The sequence below is a fragment of the Fonsecaea erecta genome, assembly GCF_001651985.1.
Source record: "Fonsecaea erecta strain CBS 125763 chromosome Unknown Scaff1, whole genome shotgun sequence".
Lineage (NCBI taxonomy): Eukaryota > Fungi > Ascomycota > Eurotiomycetes > Chaetothyriales > Herpotrichiellaceae > Fonsecaea > Fonsecaea erecta.
Window position 1 is genome coordinate 2,646,017 of NW_017387244.1, and position 15,348 is coordinate 2,661,364.

Here is a 15,348-nt window from a genome sequence, read left to right on the forward strand (position 1 = left end):
TAAATGCAGAGTGCCTTTTGGTACTGGTGTTTTGACACGTGGACACAGAGGCGAGGTGTTGCCGCTGTCCCTGGATGCTTGCATGGTCCTTGGACAGCGTGACTTCCTTTTTATAAGTCCCCCTATTCCTCCTTTCAGCTGAAAAACTAATGAAGAACAGATGGAATCGGCAGAGCTGCAGAGATGTAGGAGGTATCAGGCTCAAAGGTGCAGCCTCTGTGCGGAAAAGTCGAGAAATGATATGATCCCTCCTCGCCAGGCCACACCGGCCTACGAAGAAAGTCGAAACCATGGCCTGCAAGTAACTTCCCACACCACGGCCATTGTCGCAAGCGATTGGCGAATGGAAGTGGCGCCTCGATTTATCGTTAAAGAGACCTTTTCCAGAAACACGACTAGTGCGAGCGGTAGTTTTGGACCTTGTGGCTGGCTGAGGAGAAACGCCTTCCGCTTCGAGAAGACATGGGAAAACAACTTCCGCTTCAAGCGCGTGGTTGTTTGAATACGTCCCTGGGTAGTCGTGAAAAGGGAGCTAGATTAGGCTCCCTACCCTCGGCTCAGGCACCTCGCCATTTGGAACTCAGAAATCCAATCAGCTCGAAACCGCATGTTTTTACACGGCTCCCAGGTCCACTGACCTAAATGGCAGTGGCCGGGTGCAGGTTTGGGTTCACTATTGTTTGAGCACACAATTCATCATCGTCCTTGGCTAGAGAAGAACAGGGTGTTGCCCGAAATCCCTGCTACAACTTTTTGCTTGGAGAGGGGGAATGGGTTGGTTGGGAGGGATGAACCTAAGCGCCGTAGAACTACTGCACCTTGATCTGTAGTTCTCGAATAATCCAAGTAGGTGTCTAAATGCATGCTGCTGAAGCACTCCTCCACTCACTCAGCTTGTGGAGAGAGCGATCCCAGCTTGAAGACTTGAGTTTGATTGAGATGCGAGTGGGAAGTTCTAGCGCGTCGCTTATCTGCACTTCTGTCGCAAGGTTGGGCTCGCCTTTGCAGCTGAAGGACAGTAGACGCCCTACTGCAATACGGCGGTTGCGTTGGACTTTTGGTGGCTAGTTAGTGGTTTCGCGCGAAGCTGGACGAGCCTCTGTGTGTGTATAAAGACCGGACTCAGAACTCTTCATCTCGCTCAGCCTTCTTCTCCTTTCCCTTTCTCAATCAAATCAGCACTCTCGATATGGCAGCACCACCCGAAGTCAACCTTGCAGCCCTGTCCGGAAAATGGGTCCTGGTACGTATGGATCATTTCAAGACTTTCGTCGGTACTTTTGGTTTGACTGCATCTAGAACCGTGGCGTAGCCGATGATCCCGACCCAATGCTAGCGTTCCAGGGTGTCCCCTGGCTGAAACGCAAAGTCATTCTGCTCGCCACAGTGACCTTGTCCGTCAAGGAATATATTGACGACAAGGGGATCACACATATCGATTTGGACCAGACTGCCACGGGCGGCATCCAGGGCACCAGTGAACTGCGCATCCTGGACTGGAGTGAGACCATTCATGAGGATCACATTTTCGGCATCTTGAAGAGCCGCAACCGCTGGATCGCCGACCCCAAGACATGTGAGAGTGGAAACGGAGGGCCCCTCGATCCCTATCTGACCGAGGGTTGGCTGCACGAGAAAGTTGGCCCGAATGGGGAGGGATTCGTCCAGAATTGGGTCATGAACGAGGAACGAGGCTGGACCGCGGAACAGATCTGGGGATTTACCACGATCAAGGGCCAACGGTATAAGACTAGGAAGATCCATGTGAAGAAGGAAGATGAGACGTTGAACGTTACTCTTGCGTATGACTGGAAGGGAAAGTCGAAGGCTTGATACGGCGGAATCCGGTGGGACTGGTGTTGGTCGATTGTGTGCTGTCAGTGGGATTGTCGAGTTTTATGTGGCATGCCACAAAATTACTGTCCTGCAAGATTAGGTCAGGTCGAGATATTGTGAACAAAGAAGGGTTGCCGCTGCCTATACAAGACCTCGAGATGTTGTGGTTGCACAAGAAGGTCTGCAGCCAGTAAGCTCTACTCGCCCTTCCAACACCGTAGCCCACATAGCATGATTTTCGGTGTTGGTAATGACCTCGTGGCATTGCCCGATGTCTGAGAAAGGGAAAGGCTAGCGGTCAGAAAGCATCAAATATACGGTAGTGAGAGCAACTCGGGCGAGGCAGTGAGTTTGTGTTGAAATTGTCTGAGGGAAAGAGTTCGCAATGTCCTCTCTCGTCTTCGCGATCTGATAGGGTCGTCAGAAAGAGTAAAAAAATTTGGGCAATGATGACATTAAAAGATTCCATATCCGCTGCCCTTTGATTTTGTTGCTCATACACGAAAATGAATGAGACATGGGGAGCGTAGGCCACCTGGTAGCAAGTGGGCTAAATCACCATTGTAGATGGTGCCGAGCACGAAACCTTCGGGAGCGGGCCATTAGAAGATATGTGCTCAATGCCTGAGCCCTGAGGACTTCGCATCTTTGGCAGCATGACTTGGTCGCTTTTCCCCGACGTGGTCTCGATGGAAAGGGAATACTTGCTCAGTATCACTTCTTGTTGATATATCAAGCAGTATTGTGATTGGGCTTTGCCATCCACGCCAGTCCTGAGAAGGAAAATATGAGGTGAGCTATCCTGGTCCTCCTGGCGAAGCGAACCCGTCAGATGTTGATAGAGCCAGTGCCTAGAGAGGTATGGATAAACTACATCGCCTGCATTCGCTGGGCCTGGCAATAGTTGGGTCAACCCCTGAAATGTGTCATGGTGTGATTGGGTTGATCGTGCTTGATCTGAGTATCCAGGTGGCCGCCGGGGTACATTAGTGCCTTCTCGAAACTTGCGCAACTGGGTCTTGCGCGAGCTTGAACGGGGCTGCTGTTTGTGATATGGGGATTCTGTGATTGGAGGATGGTGGGGATCCTGGGAATCCTCGTGTTCCTCTGCGTGGATAGAGACGGGTGACAGGGTCCCAATTACCTGCTTTAGTTGTAATTTCAATGTCGAGATACCTCGTAAGTCCGAACGAGAATACTAATAAGAGATATGTTGTAGCTGCATGTGTGTTGCCATTGTGTGATGTCGTTATGGCTTCTGAGGCATCTCTCCTGCGCTAGGCCACTTTGGGCACTTAGACCTCGTTTCTCCTTCTTCAAGCCAGCATTGCTTACAATTCATCCTTCAAGCTTCTTCTGCTCCGGTGACCTCCTCCGTCCTCAACAGCGTCAGGAAAGACTTTGTCAAGATGGGCCTTTACCGCTCCAAGAGGAACCGAATGGCGGGATGCCAAGCAACAAGTCTCGGGACGGTTGATAGATGCACTGGGTTGAGCAAGTTTCTCAGTCACCCGTCAAGCACGTCTTGGCCCTTTACAACATGGGCAAGAGTCTTTCCCTTTGGCATGTGCTCTTCTTCGCGAGTCTGGCCGTCGACTTTTCTGGGTTCGATTGACCCTTTCGGTGAGTGAGTTGGACCCTTTGAGTGTCCCAATGCATGGTCTCCTTCAGACAGTTGCACAGTTCTCCAAGGTATAAAGTTGCTCTATGTGACCACGGGTAAGTCCGTCGAAAAATCTCCCAGGTCTGTGCTTCTCGAAGTCAGTATGAACCTCCTCTCTCGCTGTGTGGCGCTGCTGTTCACCAGTGCTCTGTTTCTTCCAGCACAATGCATGACATCCTCAGGTCGTGCTGGCCACGGTCTGATCGGCTACGGTATCAACATGTACTTCCCGTACTGTTGCACGGCATGCCGTAATGTTTTGTCTGGGAGCAAACTTAATTGCTCCGAGGCCACGGAGGTGGAAGACATGAGCGGTATGGACATGAGTGGTGATGGCGGCTTCACTACCATGCCTCAGTGCTATGCCACCGACGATGCCTTCCTCCAGTCGCTTGCACTCTGCATCAGCCAACGCTGTCCACAGGACGCCCGCGAACACGAACTCAAGGACTGGCAGATCGAAAAATGGTGGGCGATGAATGTCGTTGGGAGTGCTGCGGTACAACCTGATCCAAAGGAATCTTACGCAGAGGCATTGGCCAAGGTGACCACCGTGCCAAAGGAAACCCTGATGGCGGGCGATCCTCTGAACAGGACAATGTTGGTATCTGTCGAAGACTATCAACCTAACTGGAACGCCGACAAGATATTCGAGCATATCGAGATCCTGCACGAGCGTTATGGGTGAGCTGCGACCAAAGACTCTTCATGACCAAAACTTATGCCTCTGACGCTTGACTGCAGGCTTGTCGTGTTCCTTTCTGGAGTTGTCGTCCCCGTCGGCTTCTCACTCCTCCGTTTCCTCCCCTTTCCAGGCCGGTGGGTAACTCTCTTCAACGCATGGATCGTCGACCCTCCTGCCATCGGTCATCACCACAAGGTGCCGATCTTCTGGGGATTAACAAACATGCCTACCCGAGGACAGGCCTTGTTCATCGCATATCTGACAATTCTCAACATCCTTCTCTGTGCTACGGGATACTCTTCAAGGCAGCCAAATAGCTGGTGGCCCGATGATCGAGACCGAGAGATTTTGACCTATGTGACCAACCGAACCGGAGTGCTCAGTTTTGCCAACATACCACTGCTCATCTTATACGCTGGCCGAAACAACGTCCTGCTGTGGCTGACGAACTGGAGTCACGACACATTCATCCTGCTGCACCGCTACGTCGCGGGGATTGCTAGTCTGCAGGCCATTATCCATTCTCTGATCTACCTTTACATCTACAATGTGGATGGTGACCATTCGAGCGAAAGCAAACTTCCATACTGGTACTGGGGAGCCATTGCAACCATCGGCATGTCGATATTGCTGCCGACGTCGATCCTGCCACTTCGACGTATGCTATACGAGGCCTTCCTCCTATGGCACATTGCAATCTCTGTCTTGGTGGTGGTGGGATGCTACCTGCACATCTACGACCGTTTCGATCACCAGTGGGGATACGAAGTTTGGATCTACGTCGCCATTGCCGTCTGGGTGTTCGATCGACTCCTCCGAATAGGCCGGTTTGCCCGCGCTGGTCTCCGATATGCCAGGATCACCATTATCGACCAAGACTATATCCGCGTCGATATCAAAGGCGTCGGCGGCCATGGCCATGCCTACCTGTACTTCCCCACGTTGACCTGGCGGGTGTGGGAGAACCACCCGTTTTCTGTGGCTTCAACTATGCTCTACACTCCGAAGCCATCCGCGCCCAAGACAGGCGTCAAACGCATGATGGCCGACGTTGAGAAGGATATTATCTTCGCCGCTGCTGACGCCGTCAGCTCGGATCACTCTAGCGATGGAGACGCTGATGATGACCACCAGCGCCAACCACCAGAATTGGCCATGACTTTCTTGCTCCGTACACGCGGGGGTCTCACCTCGGTCCTGCGCTCGAAATCCAGAATTCCGGTGCTCGTCGAGTCCGGGTACGGGCAGCAGCACCAGCACACTGACCTCTTAGACTATCCAACTGTGATCTGCGTTGCCGGCGGAGTTGGAATTACCACAGTCCTCCCACTCCTGCGTGGCCATCCAGGACGAACCAAACTTCTGTGGGGGATGCGTACTCCCTCGCTCAGCGAAGCCATGGCCGACCAGCTAGACGGAGTGGAGAAGCAGATTTTCGTGGGTAAGCGCATGAATGTGCGCGAGGAGCTGGAGCGAGAGCTGGATTCTCCTATCGCCGGGAACAGTTGCGCGGTTGTGGTCAGTGGGCCGGACGGGATGGCGGACGATGTGAGGATCGCGGTGTGTGAGATTGCAAAGAGGAAAAAGCATCTCAATGTCAGGTTGGTGGAGGAGTCGTTCTCGTGGTAGTGGTTGAGCGCTGTAGAGAATACTCTGAATGTCCTTTGACCTGGCTATGGCAGAGGAGGGACACCTGTAATGGCGATAGATGTCTGAGCCGAAACGTGGGTACGTGAAGGGCAGCCAACGTATCTCAACACCCACACACTCGAAGAGGAACTTCCGGGGGAAGCTTGGCTGATGAATGTTTAACTTGTTTACAATGCAGTATAGGACCTAGCAGGTGATATACATCGCAACCGTCGCACCCACTATTCTAGTTTCATGAAAGGCGGACATCTTGTTGACTTTTGCTGCTTCCGGCTCCTCAACCCTTCAGGAGTGACTGGATTCGAGCCGATTTCAGCCCGTTGGAGCGCTTCAGGTTCATTGCAACCGTTGTCCCGCGCGTAGGCGCCTTTGCCACTCTGCCCCTCGCATCGACATCGGAAGCAGCGGCCTCTCGAGTGGTTCTGTGGCCTGCGGCACCCACCGTCTTTTGTGCAGCTCTGGGATGAGGCACCCCTTTGTTACCTCTACCAGCCTTGTATGCCGGCGAGTACAGGATCGTGTCCTGGACTCTTCGCTTCGCCTCCTCAGTCAATTTCAACGCATTTGTCGGGCAGGGCGTTGGGTGCAGACCCTCGGCGGCCCTCTGGAAGGTCAGTCCTTGACACGAGGAAGCCCTTGAAACCGAGTTCTCAGGCTCGCTCTCGGTGTCTTCAGTTGAGGGGAGCGCCCGATCCAGCGCCGCCGCCTCAGCTGCAGGCACTCCACGCCTGCAGGAAAGGCCGTTGGTTGGTGGAATGTGAGTGGACGACAACCACAGTGTGCCGTTTCGCATCTGTTGGAGAGCCAGGGCGGCATCGTGCTCTTGCCACGCTCTGGCCCAGAACTCGCAGAGGTTTTGGCCGGCTTCTTCTTCTGCCGCGGTCCGCGAGGGCATGTTGCTACAGCCGTCCATGTTGAAAAGGGGCCACTCTAAGGAAGTGTTGGGGGGGAAGGTGGTGGCGAGACGTGGGAGAGGTAGGCTGAGGTTGTTGATGATTTATTGTAGAATACTGTATGGTTTCGTTGTGCAGAAGGAGTTCGTCAGGTATATCTCAGGTGCAAGAAGATACTGAGGCAGTCTCTGTCTCTAACGATATTCACCGGTTAGTGTGTTGTATTTTCTTCGAATCTTCACTAGGCTATCATCAGTAGACATAGTCGAATAAGAAGCTGGAGGTCCTCAACGATAAAGTTGAGAGTAGAAAGTGCGTCCTCCACAGATTGAGGAGGGCAAGTATAGGTCCTCGTACTACAGGTCCTCGCACCATAGAAAAGGGATAAACTTATATTCTAGAGAAAAAATCATCAGGGTCTGTCTACTATGCATTCCACACCTATACAGGTCGAGCAGATACCGATCTTCCTTGTGAGACACAGCACTGTAGGCATCATCTCTCAATATGGCCTCCTTCCTCGAAGCCACCTGGTCTGATTCCACCGTGGCTTCCTCCTCTTTCTCCAACCCAGAACCATCTGGTCCAACGGTACTGGCGAGGACAAAGCACCAACCAAATGGGCTGAAATTTGTCTCAACGCCAGCACTTGCACCAACAGTGTGCCACAATTGCACTCCAACGGCCACCCTTCCCAACCACGAGAGATTCTCGTTGGAAGGATGGATTTCCACCTTCTCTAAAGTCGGGTTGCACAGCTTCCTCCATAAGGTGTACGATATGGAGACCACGTCATGGTATTACATTTTATACTATCAGGGCGATATCGCCCGTTCGACACTCTCAGACGAGGGGAGACAGTTTCTTGAGACAGTTCACCCCCGGAATTTGGTTTTTGAGAAGACTTCGCTGCAAGAAGGACGCCGTGGAGAAATGAGAGTTGAATTCTGGCCGACGAGCTCCCGAGGGTTGTTGAGCTGTCACTATCGGTGTCTGTGGCGGATCCCAGCGGCGGATTTGAAGATGTGGGAGGACGGAGACGACGGTGAACGGGGGCACATGTTCCGAGACTCCGGATATAACTCAGATTATACCGGACATTTTAAAAAAGGCGATCTGAAGGAGAGCAGGGGGGGTGGAGGAATCCGAGGCACGGAGAGTGGGCAGCATAACGCGCTGAACTATGAGGACGAGGAGGAAAAGGGAGGTGAAGACGAGGATATGGGGTTAGACACAGATCAGGTCGACGGCAAACACTCCTCCTCGATCGAGCGCGCCTTCCCTGTGGCCTTACGAGCCATCCTCTGGGGCCGCCCCTCGTTAACAGGGGAATATTACACTACGTGCACCAGAGACAGTGCCGAATACCTCTTTCGGTGGGAAGTCGAGAACGACGCTGCAAAGATTCGAGCAATCAGGCTGGCACGACGAAAAGCAGAATGTTCCGACAGGTCAGAAGAGGGGCTCGTGAGCACCAGGCGCGAACAACAGCTGGTGCAGTTACTGGACGACGTGGTGGTGCGTCACCCTTTTCAATACAGCAACCTGAAAGAGACGTTATGGAGATACCTATGATACCTCCAGATGGATTATTGAGGATAGGGCAGTGAACAGGAGAGAGAGAGGATACGTGCGGCAAATACACAATACCACAGCTCCACCTCCTTTTCATGTCCAGCCTTACACCTTGATGGTAAGACCCACCGCTAACCTAATCCGGTAAAGTAGACCATGGTAGAGTAATGGCAACCCGGCCTTATTGGTTTCCATTTAATAGTAATTACAGCACACCGTATAGACAACAACGTATTGCTGGTCCCAAAGGTCCTCGTAAAGAAATTTGATTCTGAAGTATTACTGCGGATTCCCATCACTAGGGACACGTTTGTCATTATGTACCCCACCTGCTTGAGGTCGGTCCTCTAAACTATGTGAGGATCAAACACTGCGGATTAATCTCTGTCAAACTAGTCCTGGTCGGGTTTCTCTTTTCCTGCCTGTCCAGCGACGAACCCTGAATTTCCTTTTGTGGGAATGATGCTTTGTATTGAGGCGAACCACCAGATATCTCAGTAGGATAACATATGGGTCAAGCTTTGCAACAATAGTGCCTCAGGTGGATAATATCGACCGGAGCCGCCTTCGTTGCCTACCTTAAGGATAGGTCAAACATACGTACATAAATATGGTTCGTATTTACGGTGGATTTCATTCTTTACTGTTTGTAGTGGGACTGATGGCGTCCGGCAACCGGTTCTAAAGGACATAAACCAGAGACATCTTCCGGTTCCATTTCCTCGTTCACCATTATCATATAATTAAAACACTCCCACAAGCACTCAGTCTTCCTCAAGTTATACACTCGATCTTCTAGCTACCTACTATTTTACTATGTTACATTATCAACAGCTTCCCCTCCTGCCATCCTCTTAGCTTCCCAGTGCTCAACCGCCTACCAAGGCAGTTGTGGTCCCAGAAACCATCGCTGGGCTATGCTGAAGACATCACAGCCTCGAAAATTCCAAACACACGTGTTTGGACAGGGTTGAGCTCAACCTAAATCTCAAGGCCAAAACTCGACACGTGGGCCAGTGAGCACACGCGGGAGAGAGAAAAAAGCTTGCTAGGGCCTGCTTGGTTTCCATGTCGAATATCTCGTCGGAGGTCAAGTTGAACGCCGCATCGAATGTGGCGGCAGGTGGGTTGTAGTCTGTTCAGACAGATGTCGACGAGGAGATGAGCGAGGAGCCCGGTGCGCACCTTATAAAGGTCCACTTCTCAGGGACCTTGAAGAGGACCGGGTTAAACGCCATCTTGGATGTGGTGGTGAACACACTGTTGGCTTTCTCGACCAGCAGGACCATAGAATCAACTATCAGCAACAACAGTCATCAGGACGGGAGCTGGCATCAGTGTCTGCAGCTATAATATGCTTTCCTGGAACACACTAAGCCCGTCCAGTCTGCGATATCTAGTATGCGGTTGAGCTCGAGCAAACTGCTTAAGAAGGGGCCTTTAGCGTGGCAGGCAGAACGGGTATTTGGAGATGCTCCTGGCCCTGTTGACAACAGGGAGCTCTGGAGAGACTGAGCGCCGCAATAGTCGACCTGGTTGGGCGGACCAGCCACCCCTTGGGAGTGTCAAGGGTGGAAGAGCTCGCACTGAAGTACATGACGCAGGACGACACTCATTGATTGAGTCGAACGTCGTCAATCAGATATGTAAGACCACGAGATCCAGGCCCAACGGCTGCCCATATCCAGGCGGATGGTAGTGTGGCCTCCCTATACACCGAGTTGAACGTCGAGTTCATCTAGACACCTTACGGCTTCATATACCGGGTGCCGTCGGGCGATGCGCCCACCTCAAGGGTTGCTCCCGGAATATCGATGTCCTGCGTACCACCTCAAGGATTGCTATCCAATTCGAAATGAGTCACCTCAACTTCTGGCTCGGCGCTCAAGTATATATACCTCGTCGTCACAGCGGACAGGTGGTAGGAGGCCGCCAGCGTCTGTTACAGTACCCGATAGGAGGAAGACATTCCTTGTCTACAGGAAAGTCTCCCTTGACCTGCGGGACATCAGTCAGTAGGATGACTGGGGCGGGGATTAAGCTTGCACTTGAAGTGCTACGGGGGAAGTATACCTATTATGGACAAACGGACGTTGCAGGAAGATATATATGGATGAAGCTCTTGGGTGTGGGTCACTGGAGTCCTCTGGTGGGATACCGATATTGGGTGGCCTTTTGAGAAAGTAGAGGACGCCAACCTGGACAGATGGGCGAGGCGCTGGTGTTAGTGATGGCCTCTGTGAAAGGATCGAGTCATTTGGATCGGGAGAGATGCATTGTTGATGTTTGTACATAGATATAGAGTCCTCGCCATATATCAGAGGCGAGCCTGTGCCGACCGGCGGCCAGTTGGAATCTCGATATACAGATGAGCTCGACGGCACAAGACGGTACATGACTATCACAGGTGTTAGATAGTATAGGAAATCAGATATCAAACAAAACCTCACGAGTCTTGATGATCGATTCTAAGTGTCGTGTGATTCAGTTGTACTATGCATCAACACTTCCAGACTCCAACTTCTCCATTCTTCCTTCCCTCAACCAAATACCCATCTTTCAGTCTGACACGATCAACGATGCTTGTTTTGGTCCCGGCCATGCGATCTTCGACGCTGGTGTTGGCGCCAACACCACAATCCCAGTGGCGGCCATCAGCCTTATCGTAGACCTTGACGACGTCCTCACCCGCCGCACAGACAATGTGTCGGGAATCAAACATCATGCTCGTGATGGGCGCATCGTATGCATATGCATCAAAAATAGTTCCTGTGCGCAGGTCCCATATCTGTTGTCCACCGTTAGTCCAGCGAATGGAACGATTGCTGAAACTTGCAAACTTACTCTGATACTCCTGTCAACGCTACCCGTAACAAGATGGGTATCGTCAAATTGAAGGCACGTCACTGGCCCTGTATGGCCCACCAGACTCCTATGGACCTGTCCGCTTCTGAGATCCCACAGTCGGACCATTCCGTCGGCCGTACCGCAGGCCAGCGCTGCGTCGAAACATTGCAGAGCCCCAACGAAGTCGGCATTGGAATCTGCAGATCTTCCAGTCGGACGCCACTGTGTTTCTGAACTGTTTACCGTTGAGCTGGCCTGAGCTGCTGCCCACAATACGTCAAGCGTCTGGACACACCGGCCTTTTACCAGGTCCCACTGCCGTAAAGTCTTGTCCGCTGATCCAGAGACCAGCATATCACCACGAAGGTGTAATGCAGTGATTTCGTCGACGTGGGCCTCGAGTACAAATAGCGGGCATTCTTCCATTGCATCAGGGGGTGGTGGAGGGGGGGCATCTTCGTTTTCGTTGCCAAAGCCGAGACCGTCGTCGTCATCGCCCTTGTCATCCTCGCCGTTTTCGAGGATTTTGTGTTCGTATGGCTCGTACTTGGCACGGCTCAGATCCCACAGTCGAATGGTGGCATCAAGGCTTCCAGTTGCCACAATATTGTCTTCAACCTGTAGACAACGAACCGACGCAGTGTGACCTTCCAAAAAGCCCATGCAGCGGCCAAGATTGAGGTCCCACACACGGACCGTATCGTCCAGTGCTGCAGTGACCATTGTCCCAAATGGTTGGTCAAAATCTATGGCGGTTATCGAGTCGTTATGTGCAGGAACGGTCTTGATGTGTGAACCAGGTTCAAGGTGCTCGTGCAACACCGGCATAGATCTTCTCTTAGTATATTTTGGCCGGCGTTTCGACTTGGGGGACGCAGAAGAGGGTAGTTTTTCGTAGATGGACTGGGACATGAAAGAAGCATCCATTGCTTCAGATTCGGGTGTGGCTACGCGGGGAGCATTGAGGGTGCTGGTCGACTGGTCCATTGCGCCTTGCTCCTCGAGCTCCTCCTGCATCTCTTCGATCTTGTTGTCAAGTTCAAGCAGCTCATGCTCAACCTCGGCCTCGTCGTTTTCGAGGTCGGCCAATCTTTCGACGGCAAGCTTGCGCATATTGTGCAGGTTGGCAATTTTGTTGTCAATGTCTCGGATCTCAGTGGTGCACATATTTTTCCGTATGGCCATCATTTCCAACCTGTGGTTGACAGTGTTCCTCTTCTTCTTGAGGTGTTGTATCGACGGAGGGCCATCCTCTTCAACATCCCCAGCACCCAAAAGCCTGTGCTGCTTGGAACTCCGCCGTCGATGACCTTTTCGATGTTCGGATTCACCTTCAGGCAAAGATGCTTGAAATCCCTGGAATAAGGAGTAGGTATTTTCGTCTTCGGGAATATTTTGCAGTTGTTCTTCGGAAATGTAGGTTAGGGCTCGATGGGCGATTTCACTTGTGGAGAGTTTCGCTCTGACTATCTCAGAAGGCGCCTGCTGGGAGAAGGAGAACACAGCTCTCTGAATGCCCGGGCGTCGCATTTGCCGGGAGATAGTGTTCATGGCGGCAGGGTAGTGAGCGGTAGAATTGTCGCCCATGAGATGGCTCGCGGTCGCTGTCACCTTTCGACCAAAGGCTTCCAGCTGGCGCGTCTATCCCCCAGAAGTCAGTGTATGATCATAGCTATAGCGAGGGTCTCTCACGTCAAGCACCGCGCCGAGAACAGAATCTTCCCCATCTCCAGCAGGCCTGCGAGTCTGGGAAGGAGTACGACTGTGTGGCCGCGATCCGGCCATGCAGTTCGAACGCCCTGGGCGTCAGAGGGAAATGCACTTTTCGAGGTTGGAATAGACGCGAAGTAAAGCGCAGCGAGGCAGGCCAAATCCTGAAGCTCTTCAAGACTCTATTGTAGAATGCAGAGAGAAGGTCCTCTAGTGGTGTTGGTTGGCTGCGGCTTGGTTTCTCGGAGACGCGAAGTCGGAGCTGCGAAACTCTGACGTATTTTTCCCCCAGCACAAAACTGCTCGTTCGCCCACTTCGGATATCATCGCATACTGCGATGCTTACCGGGGAGACACCTACTCTCTGACTCTTCTCAAATAGCTGCGAGCTACTCTTCCATCTTCCCGTTGCCCTGAGGTGTCTCTCTGGCAGTGGTCCCCGGTCGTGTTTTACGCCGGGCCTAGACATACCGAGCACGCGATCTTAACATATGCCACTTTTGGAGATGGATACCGCAATCGATCTGTCAGATGCCTCAAAGGCTTTGGATTTGGCCAATATTCGCTTTCAACTAATGTTCGTGGCTTTTTGCCCAATCTCCAGAGAAAAGCTCAGCTACTGATTCGAGCACAGCCGACTTGAGGACACTATCACTTTCCACCTGATCGAACGAGTCCAGTTTCCCCTCAATGCGACCATTTACGACGCTGCCGCACTACCCATACCCTCCAGTAATCTAGCTTTACCCGCGCAGATCTCTCTCTGCGACTATCTTCTCTCCGAAACCGAACGTTTACACTCTCTTATCCGTCGATATGATGCTCCGGACGAATATCCTTTCTTCCCCCAGGTCTTGCAGCGGCCCATGCTCAAAGCCATAGCATACCCCAAGATCCTCCACGATAACGATGTGAATGTTAATGACACCATCAAAGAGAAGTATATCAAGGAAGTCTTGCCGGAAGCTTGCAGAAAGTTTGGGCGGGAAGACCGTGGTGAGACGAAAGAGAATTACGGTAGCGCCGCAACTTGTGATGTCGCTTGTTTGCAGGCCTTAAGCAGGCGAATACATTTTGGTAAATTTGTGGCCGAGAGCAAGTTCCAGGCGGAGACGGAGCGTTTCGTCAAGCTCATTAAAGCCGAGGACCGCGAGGGTATCGACGCTGCCATCACTAACGAAAAGGTCGAGCAGCAGGTCCTTGAGCGGCTGCGGTTGAAAGCCAAGACTTATGGCAAAGATCCCTCGGTGACCTCCAACGGGGCCGGCGGAGAGGAAAAGATCAACGTCGAGGCGGTGGTCAAAATGTACGCTCAGGTTGTTATTCCTTTGACCAAGGTCGTCGAGGTGGAGTATCTTATGCAGAGACTTAAGGGGACCCAGTGGGAATAGAACAGACAGCCTGCTCAGGGCTGAGGCTTCAGGTATTCGGCCACATTCTGGACTGCGTCCTTGAACTTCTCCCCAGCAATGAGTATGGCATGACCTTGCGGTTTGATCCCCAGCTCTTGAAATGCTCGTTTCGAGTCTGAATGTCCCTCATCCTGTTTGGTGGAATAATCAAAGCCGCTGTGACAGATGGCATGTCGATGCAGGATCTCGTCCTCCGGGTGAAAGTACAATGTCTCGAATGAACCAGAGGTTGCTTTCTTTTTCTTTTTCGGAGGGTCATTCTCAGCGTCGAGCTTCGAAGCAACTTCTGTGTATGTCTTGGAGAGGATGAGATAGTGACTGAAGTTGTATGGTTCGCCATCCTGGACAGCCCATTCCATCTCTTCCAACAGCATTGTGTACATGGGAGGGACGACTTCGGCCGGGACATTGATCAGACGCTCTGTAAGGATCAGGCCGATTTGGGGAATCGTGGCCTGGGAAAGAAGCTCCGCGAGGGGAGCAAGGGCGGGTTTTGACTTTGCTTTGGATAGTAAATATTGCACGATCTTGCCCATGAACGGCTTGTCCTATGTTTCTATCAGTAAGTATGCCTGGTACTTGTTTACCAGGAAGAACCGACCTTGTGTTCTTGGAGATTCAAAACGGAGAGAAAAGCGTATGCGTCGGTCTCATTGCCATCCACTTTGACGGTTGATCCCAATGTAGGTTGCGACAATATCAGGTCGGTTAGTGCAGACAAATCAAACGATTGAGCGTCCACATCAAATAGCTGCTGGAGCAAGGTCTTGATTCCGTGGAAATCATACTCCGGCTGAGGGTCGAACCACTCGAAGTCGACATCGAGGACATCGAAATCCTCCGCAGAAAATCAGCAGCCATTCAGCATCATATATTGCGAGACGGACAAACCTCGTCGTCGCCACTGTCATTTTCCATGTCTACGTCGTCCTTGACGACATCTTTGCCGGTCTCCTGCTTCCTTTTGCTCATATTTGCCGTAGGACAGGTCCCCGACTGTGGAAGGATTGATTTCGGTCCAGTACTCGATCTCGAAATTTGGGGTGTAGGGAAATGTGACAGGATGCCGGCGGCGTT

The 15,348-nt window shown here is 52.0% G+C and overlaps 7 protein-coding genes across 7 annotated transcripts; 4 read left to right on the top strand and 3 right to left on the bottom strand.

Annotated features, from left to right (window-relative positions):
- Positions 1-1,189: 1,189 nt before the first annotated feature.
- On the top strand, positions 1,190-1,833 carry AYL99_00925 (hypothetical protein; the record flags this gene model as incomplete). The annotated part of the gene is made up of 2 exons (XM_018832441.1): positions 1,190-1,243; positions 1,300-1,833. The coding sequence occupies 2 exons, from the start codon at positions 1,190-1,192 to the stop codon at positions 1,831-1,833; spliced, it is 588 nt and encodes a 195-aa protein (XP_018698320.1).
- Positions 1,834-3,602: 1,769 nt separating this feature from the next.
- AYL99_00926 (hypothetical protein) lies at positions 3,603-5,813 on the top strand (the record flags this gene model as incomplete). Its single annotated transcript, XM_018832442.1, has 2 exons — positions 3,603-4,183; positions 4,244-5,813. 2 exons carry the CDS (start codon positions 3,603-3,605, stop codon positions 5,811-5,813), a joined length of 2,151 nt encoding a protein of 716 aa, XP_018698321.1.
- A 298-nt stretch (positions 5,814-6,111) lies between these two features.
- On the bottom strand, positions 6,112-6,747 carry AYL99_00927 (hypothetical protein; the record flags this gene model as incomplete). The annotated part of the gene is made up of 1 exon (XM_018832443.1): positions 6,112-6,747. One exon carries the CDS (start codon positions 6,745-6,747, stop codon positions 6,112-6,114), a length of 636 nt encoding a protein of 211 aa, XP_018698322.1.
- A 487-nt stretch (positions 6,748-7,234) lies between these two features.
- Positions 7,235-8,302, top strand: AYL99_00928 (hypothetical protein; the record flags this gene model as incomplete). Its single annotated transcript, XM_018832444.1, has 1 exon — positions 7,235-8,302. One exon carries the CDS (start codon positions 7,235-7,237, stop codon positions 8,300-8,302), a length of 1,068 nt encoding a protein of 355 aa, XP_018698323.1.
- Positions 8,303-10,802: 2,500 nt separating this feature from the next.
- AYL99_00929 (hypothetical protein) lies at positions 10,803-12,934 on the bottom strand (the record flags this gene model as incomplete). The annotated part of the gene is made up of 3 exons (XM_018832445.1): positions 10,803-11,090; positions 11,147-12,790; positions 12,842-12,934. 3 exons carry the CDS (start codon positions 12,932-12,934, stop codon positions 10,803-10,805), a joined length of 2,025 nt encoding a protein of 674 aa, XP_018698324.1.
- A 431-nt stretch (positions 12,935-13,365) lies between these two features.
- On the top strand, positions 13,366-14,231 carry AYL99_00930 (chorismate mutase; the record flags this gene model as incomplete). Its single annotated transcript, XM_018832446.1, has 3 exons — positions 13,366-13,436; positions 13,494-14,175; positions 14,226-14,231. 3 exons carry the CDS (start codon positions 13,366-13,368, stop codon positions 14,229-14,231), a joined length of 759 nt encoding a protein of 252 aa, XP_018698325.1.
- Positions 14,232-14,264: 33 nt separating this feature from the next.
- Positions 14,265-15,243, bottom strand: AYL99_00931 (hypothetical protein; the record flags this gene model as incomplete). Its single annotated transcript, XM_018832447.1, has 3 exons — positions 14,265-14,819; positions 14,873-15,109; positions 15,163-15,243. The coding sequence occupies 3 exons, from the start codon at positions 15,241-15,243 to the stop codon at positions 14,265-14,267; spliced, it is 873 nt and encodes a 290-aa protein (XP_018698326.1).
- Between the last annotated feature and the right edge of the window lie 105 nt (positions 15,244-15,348).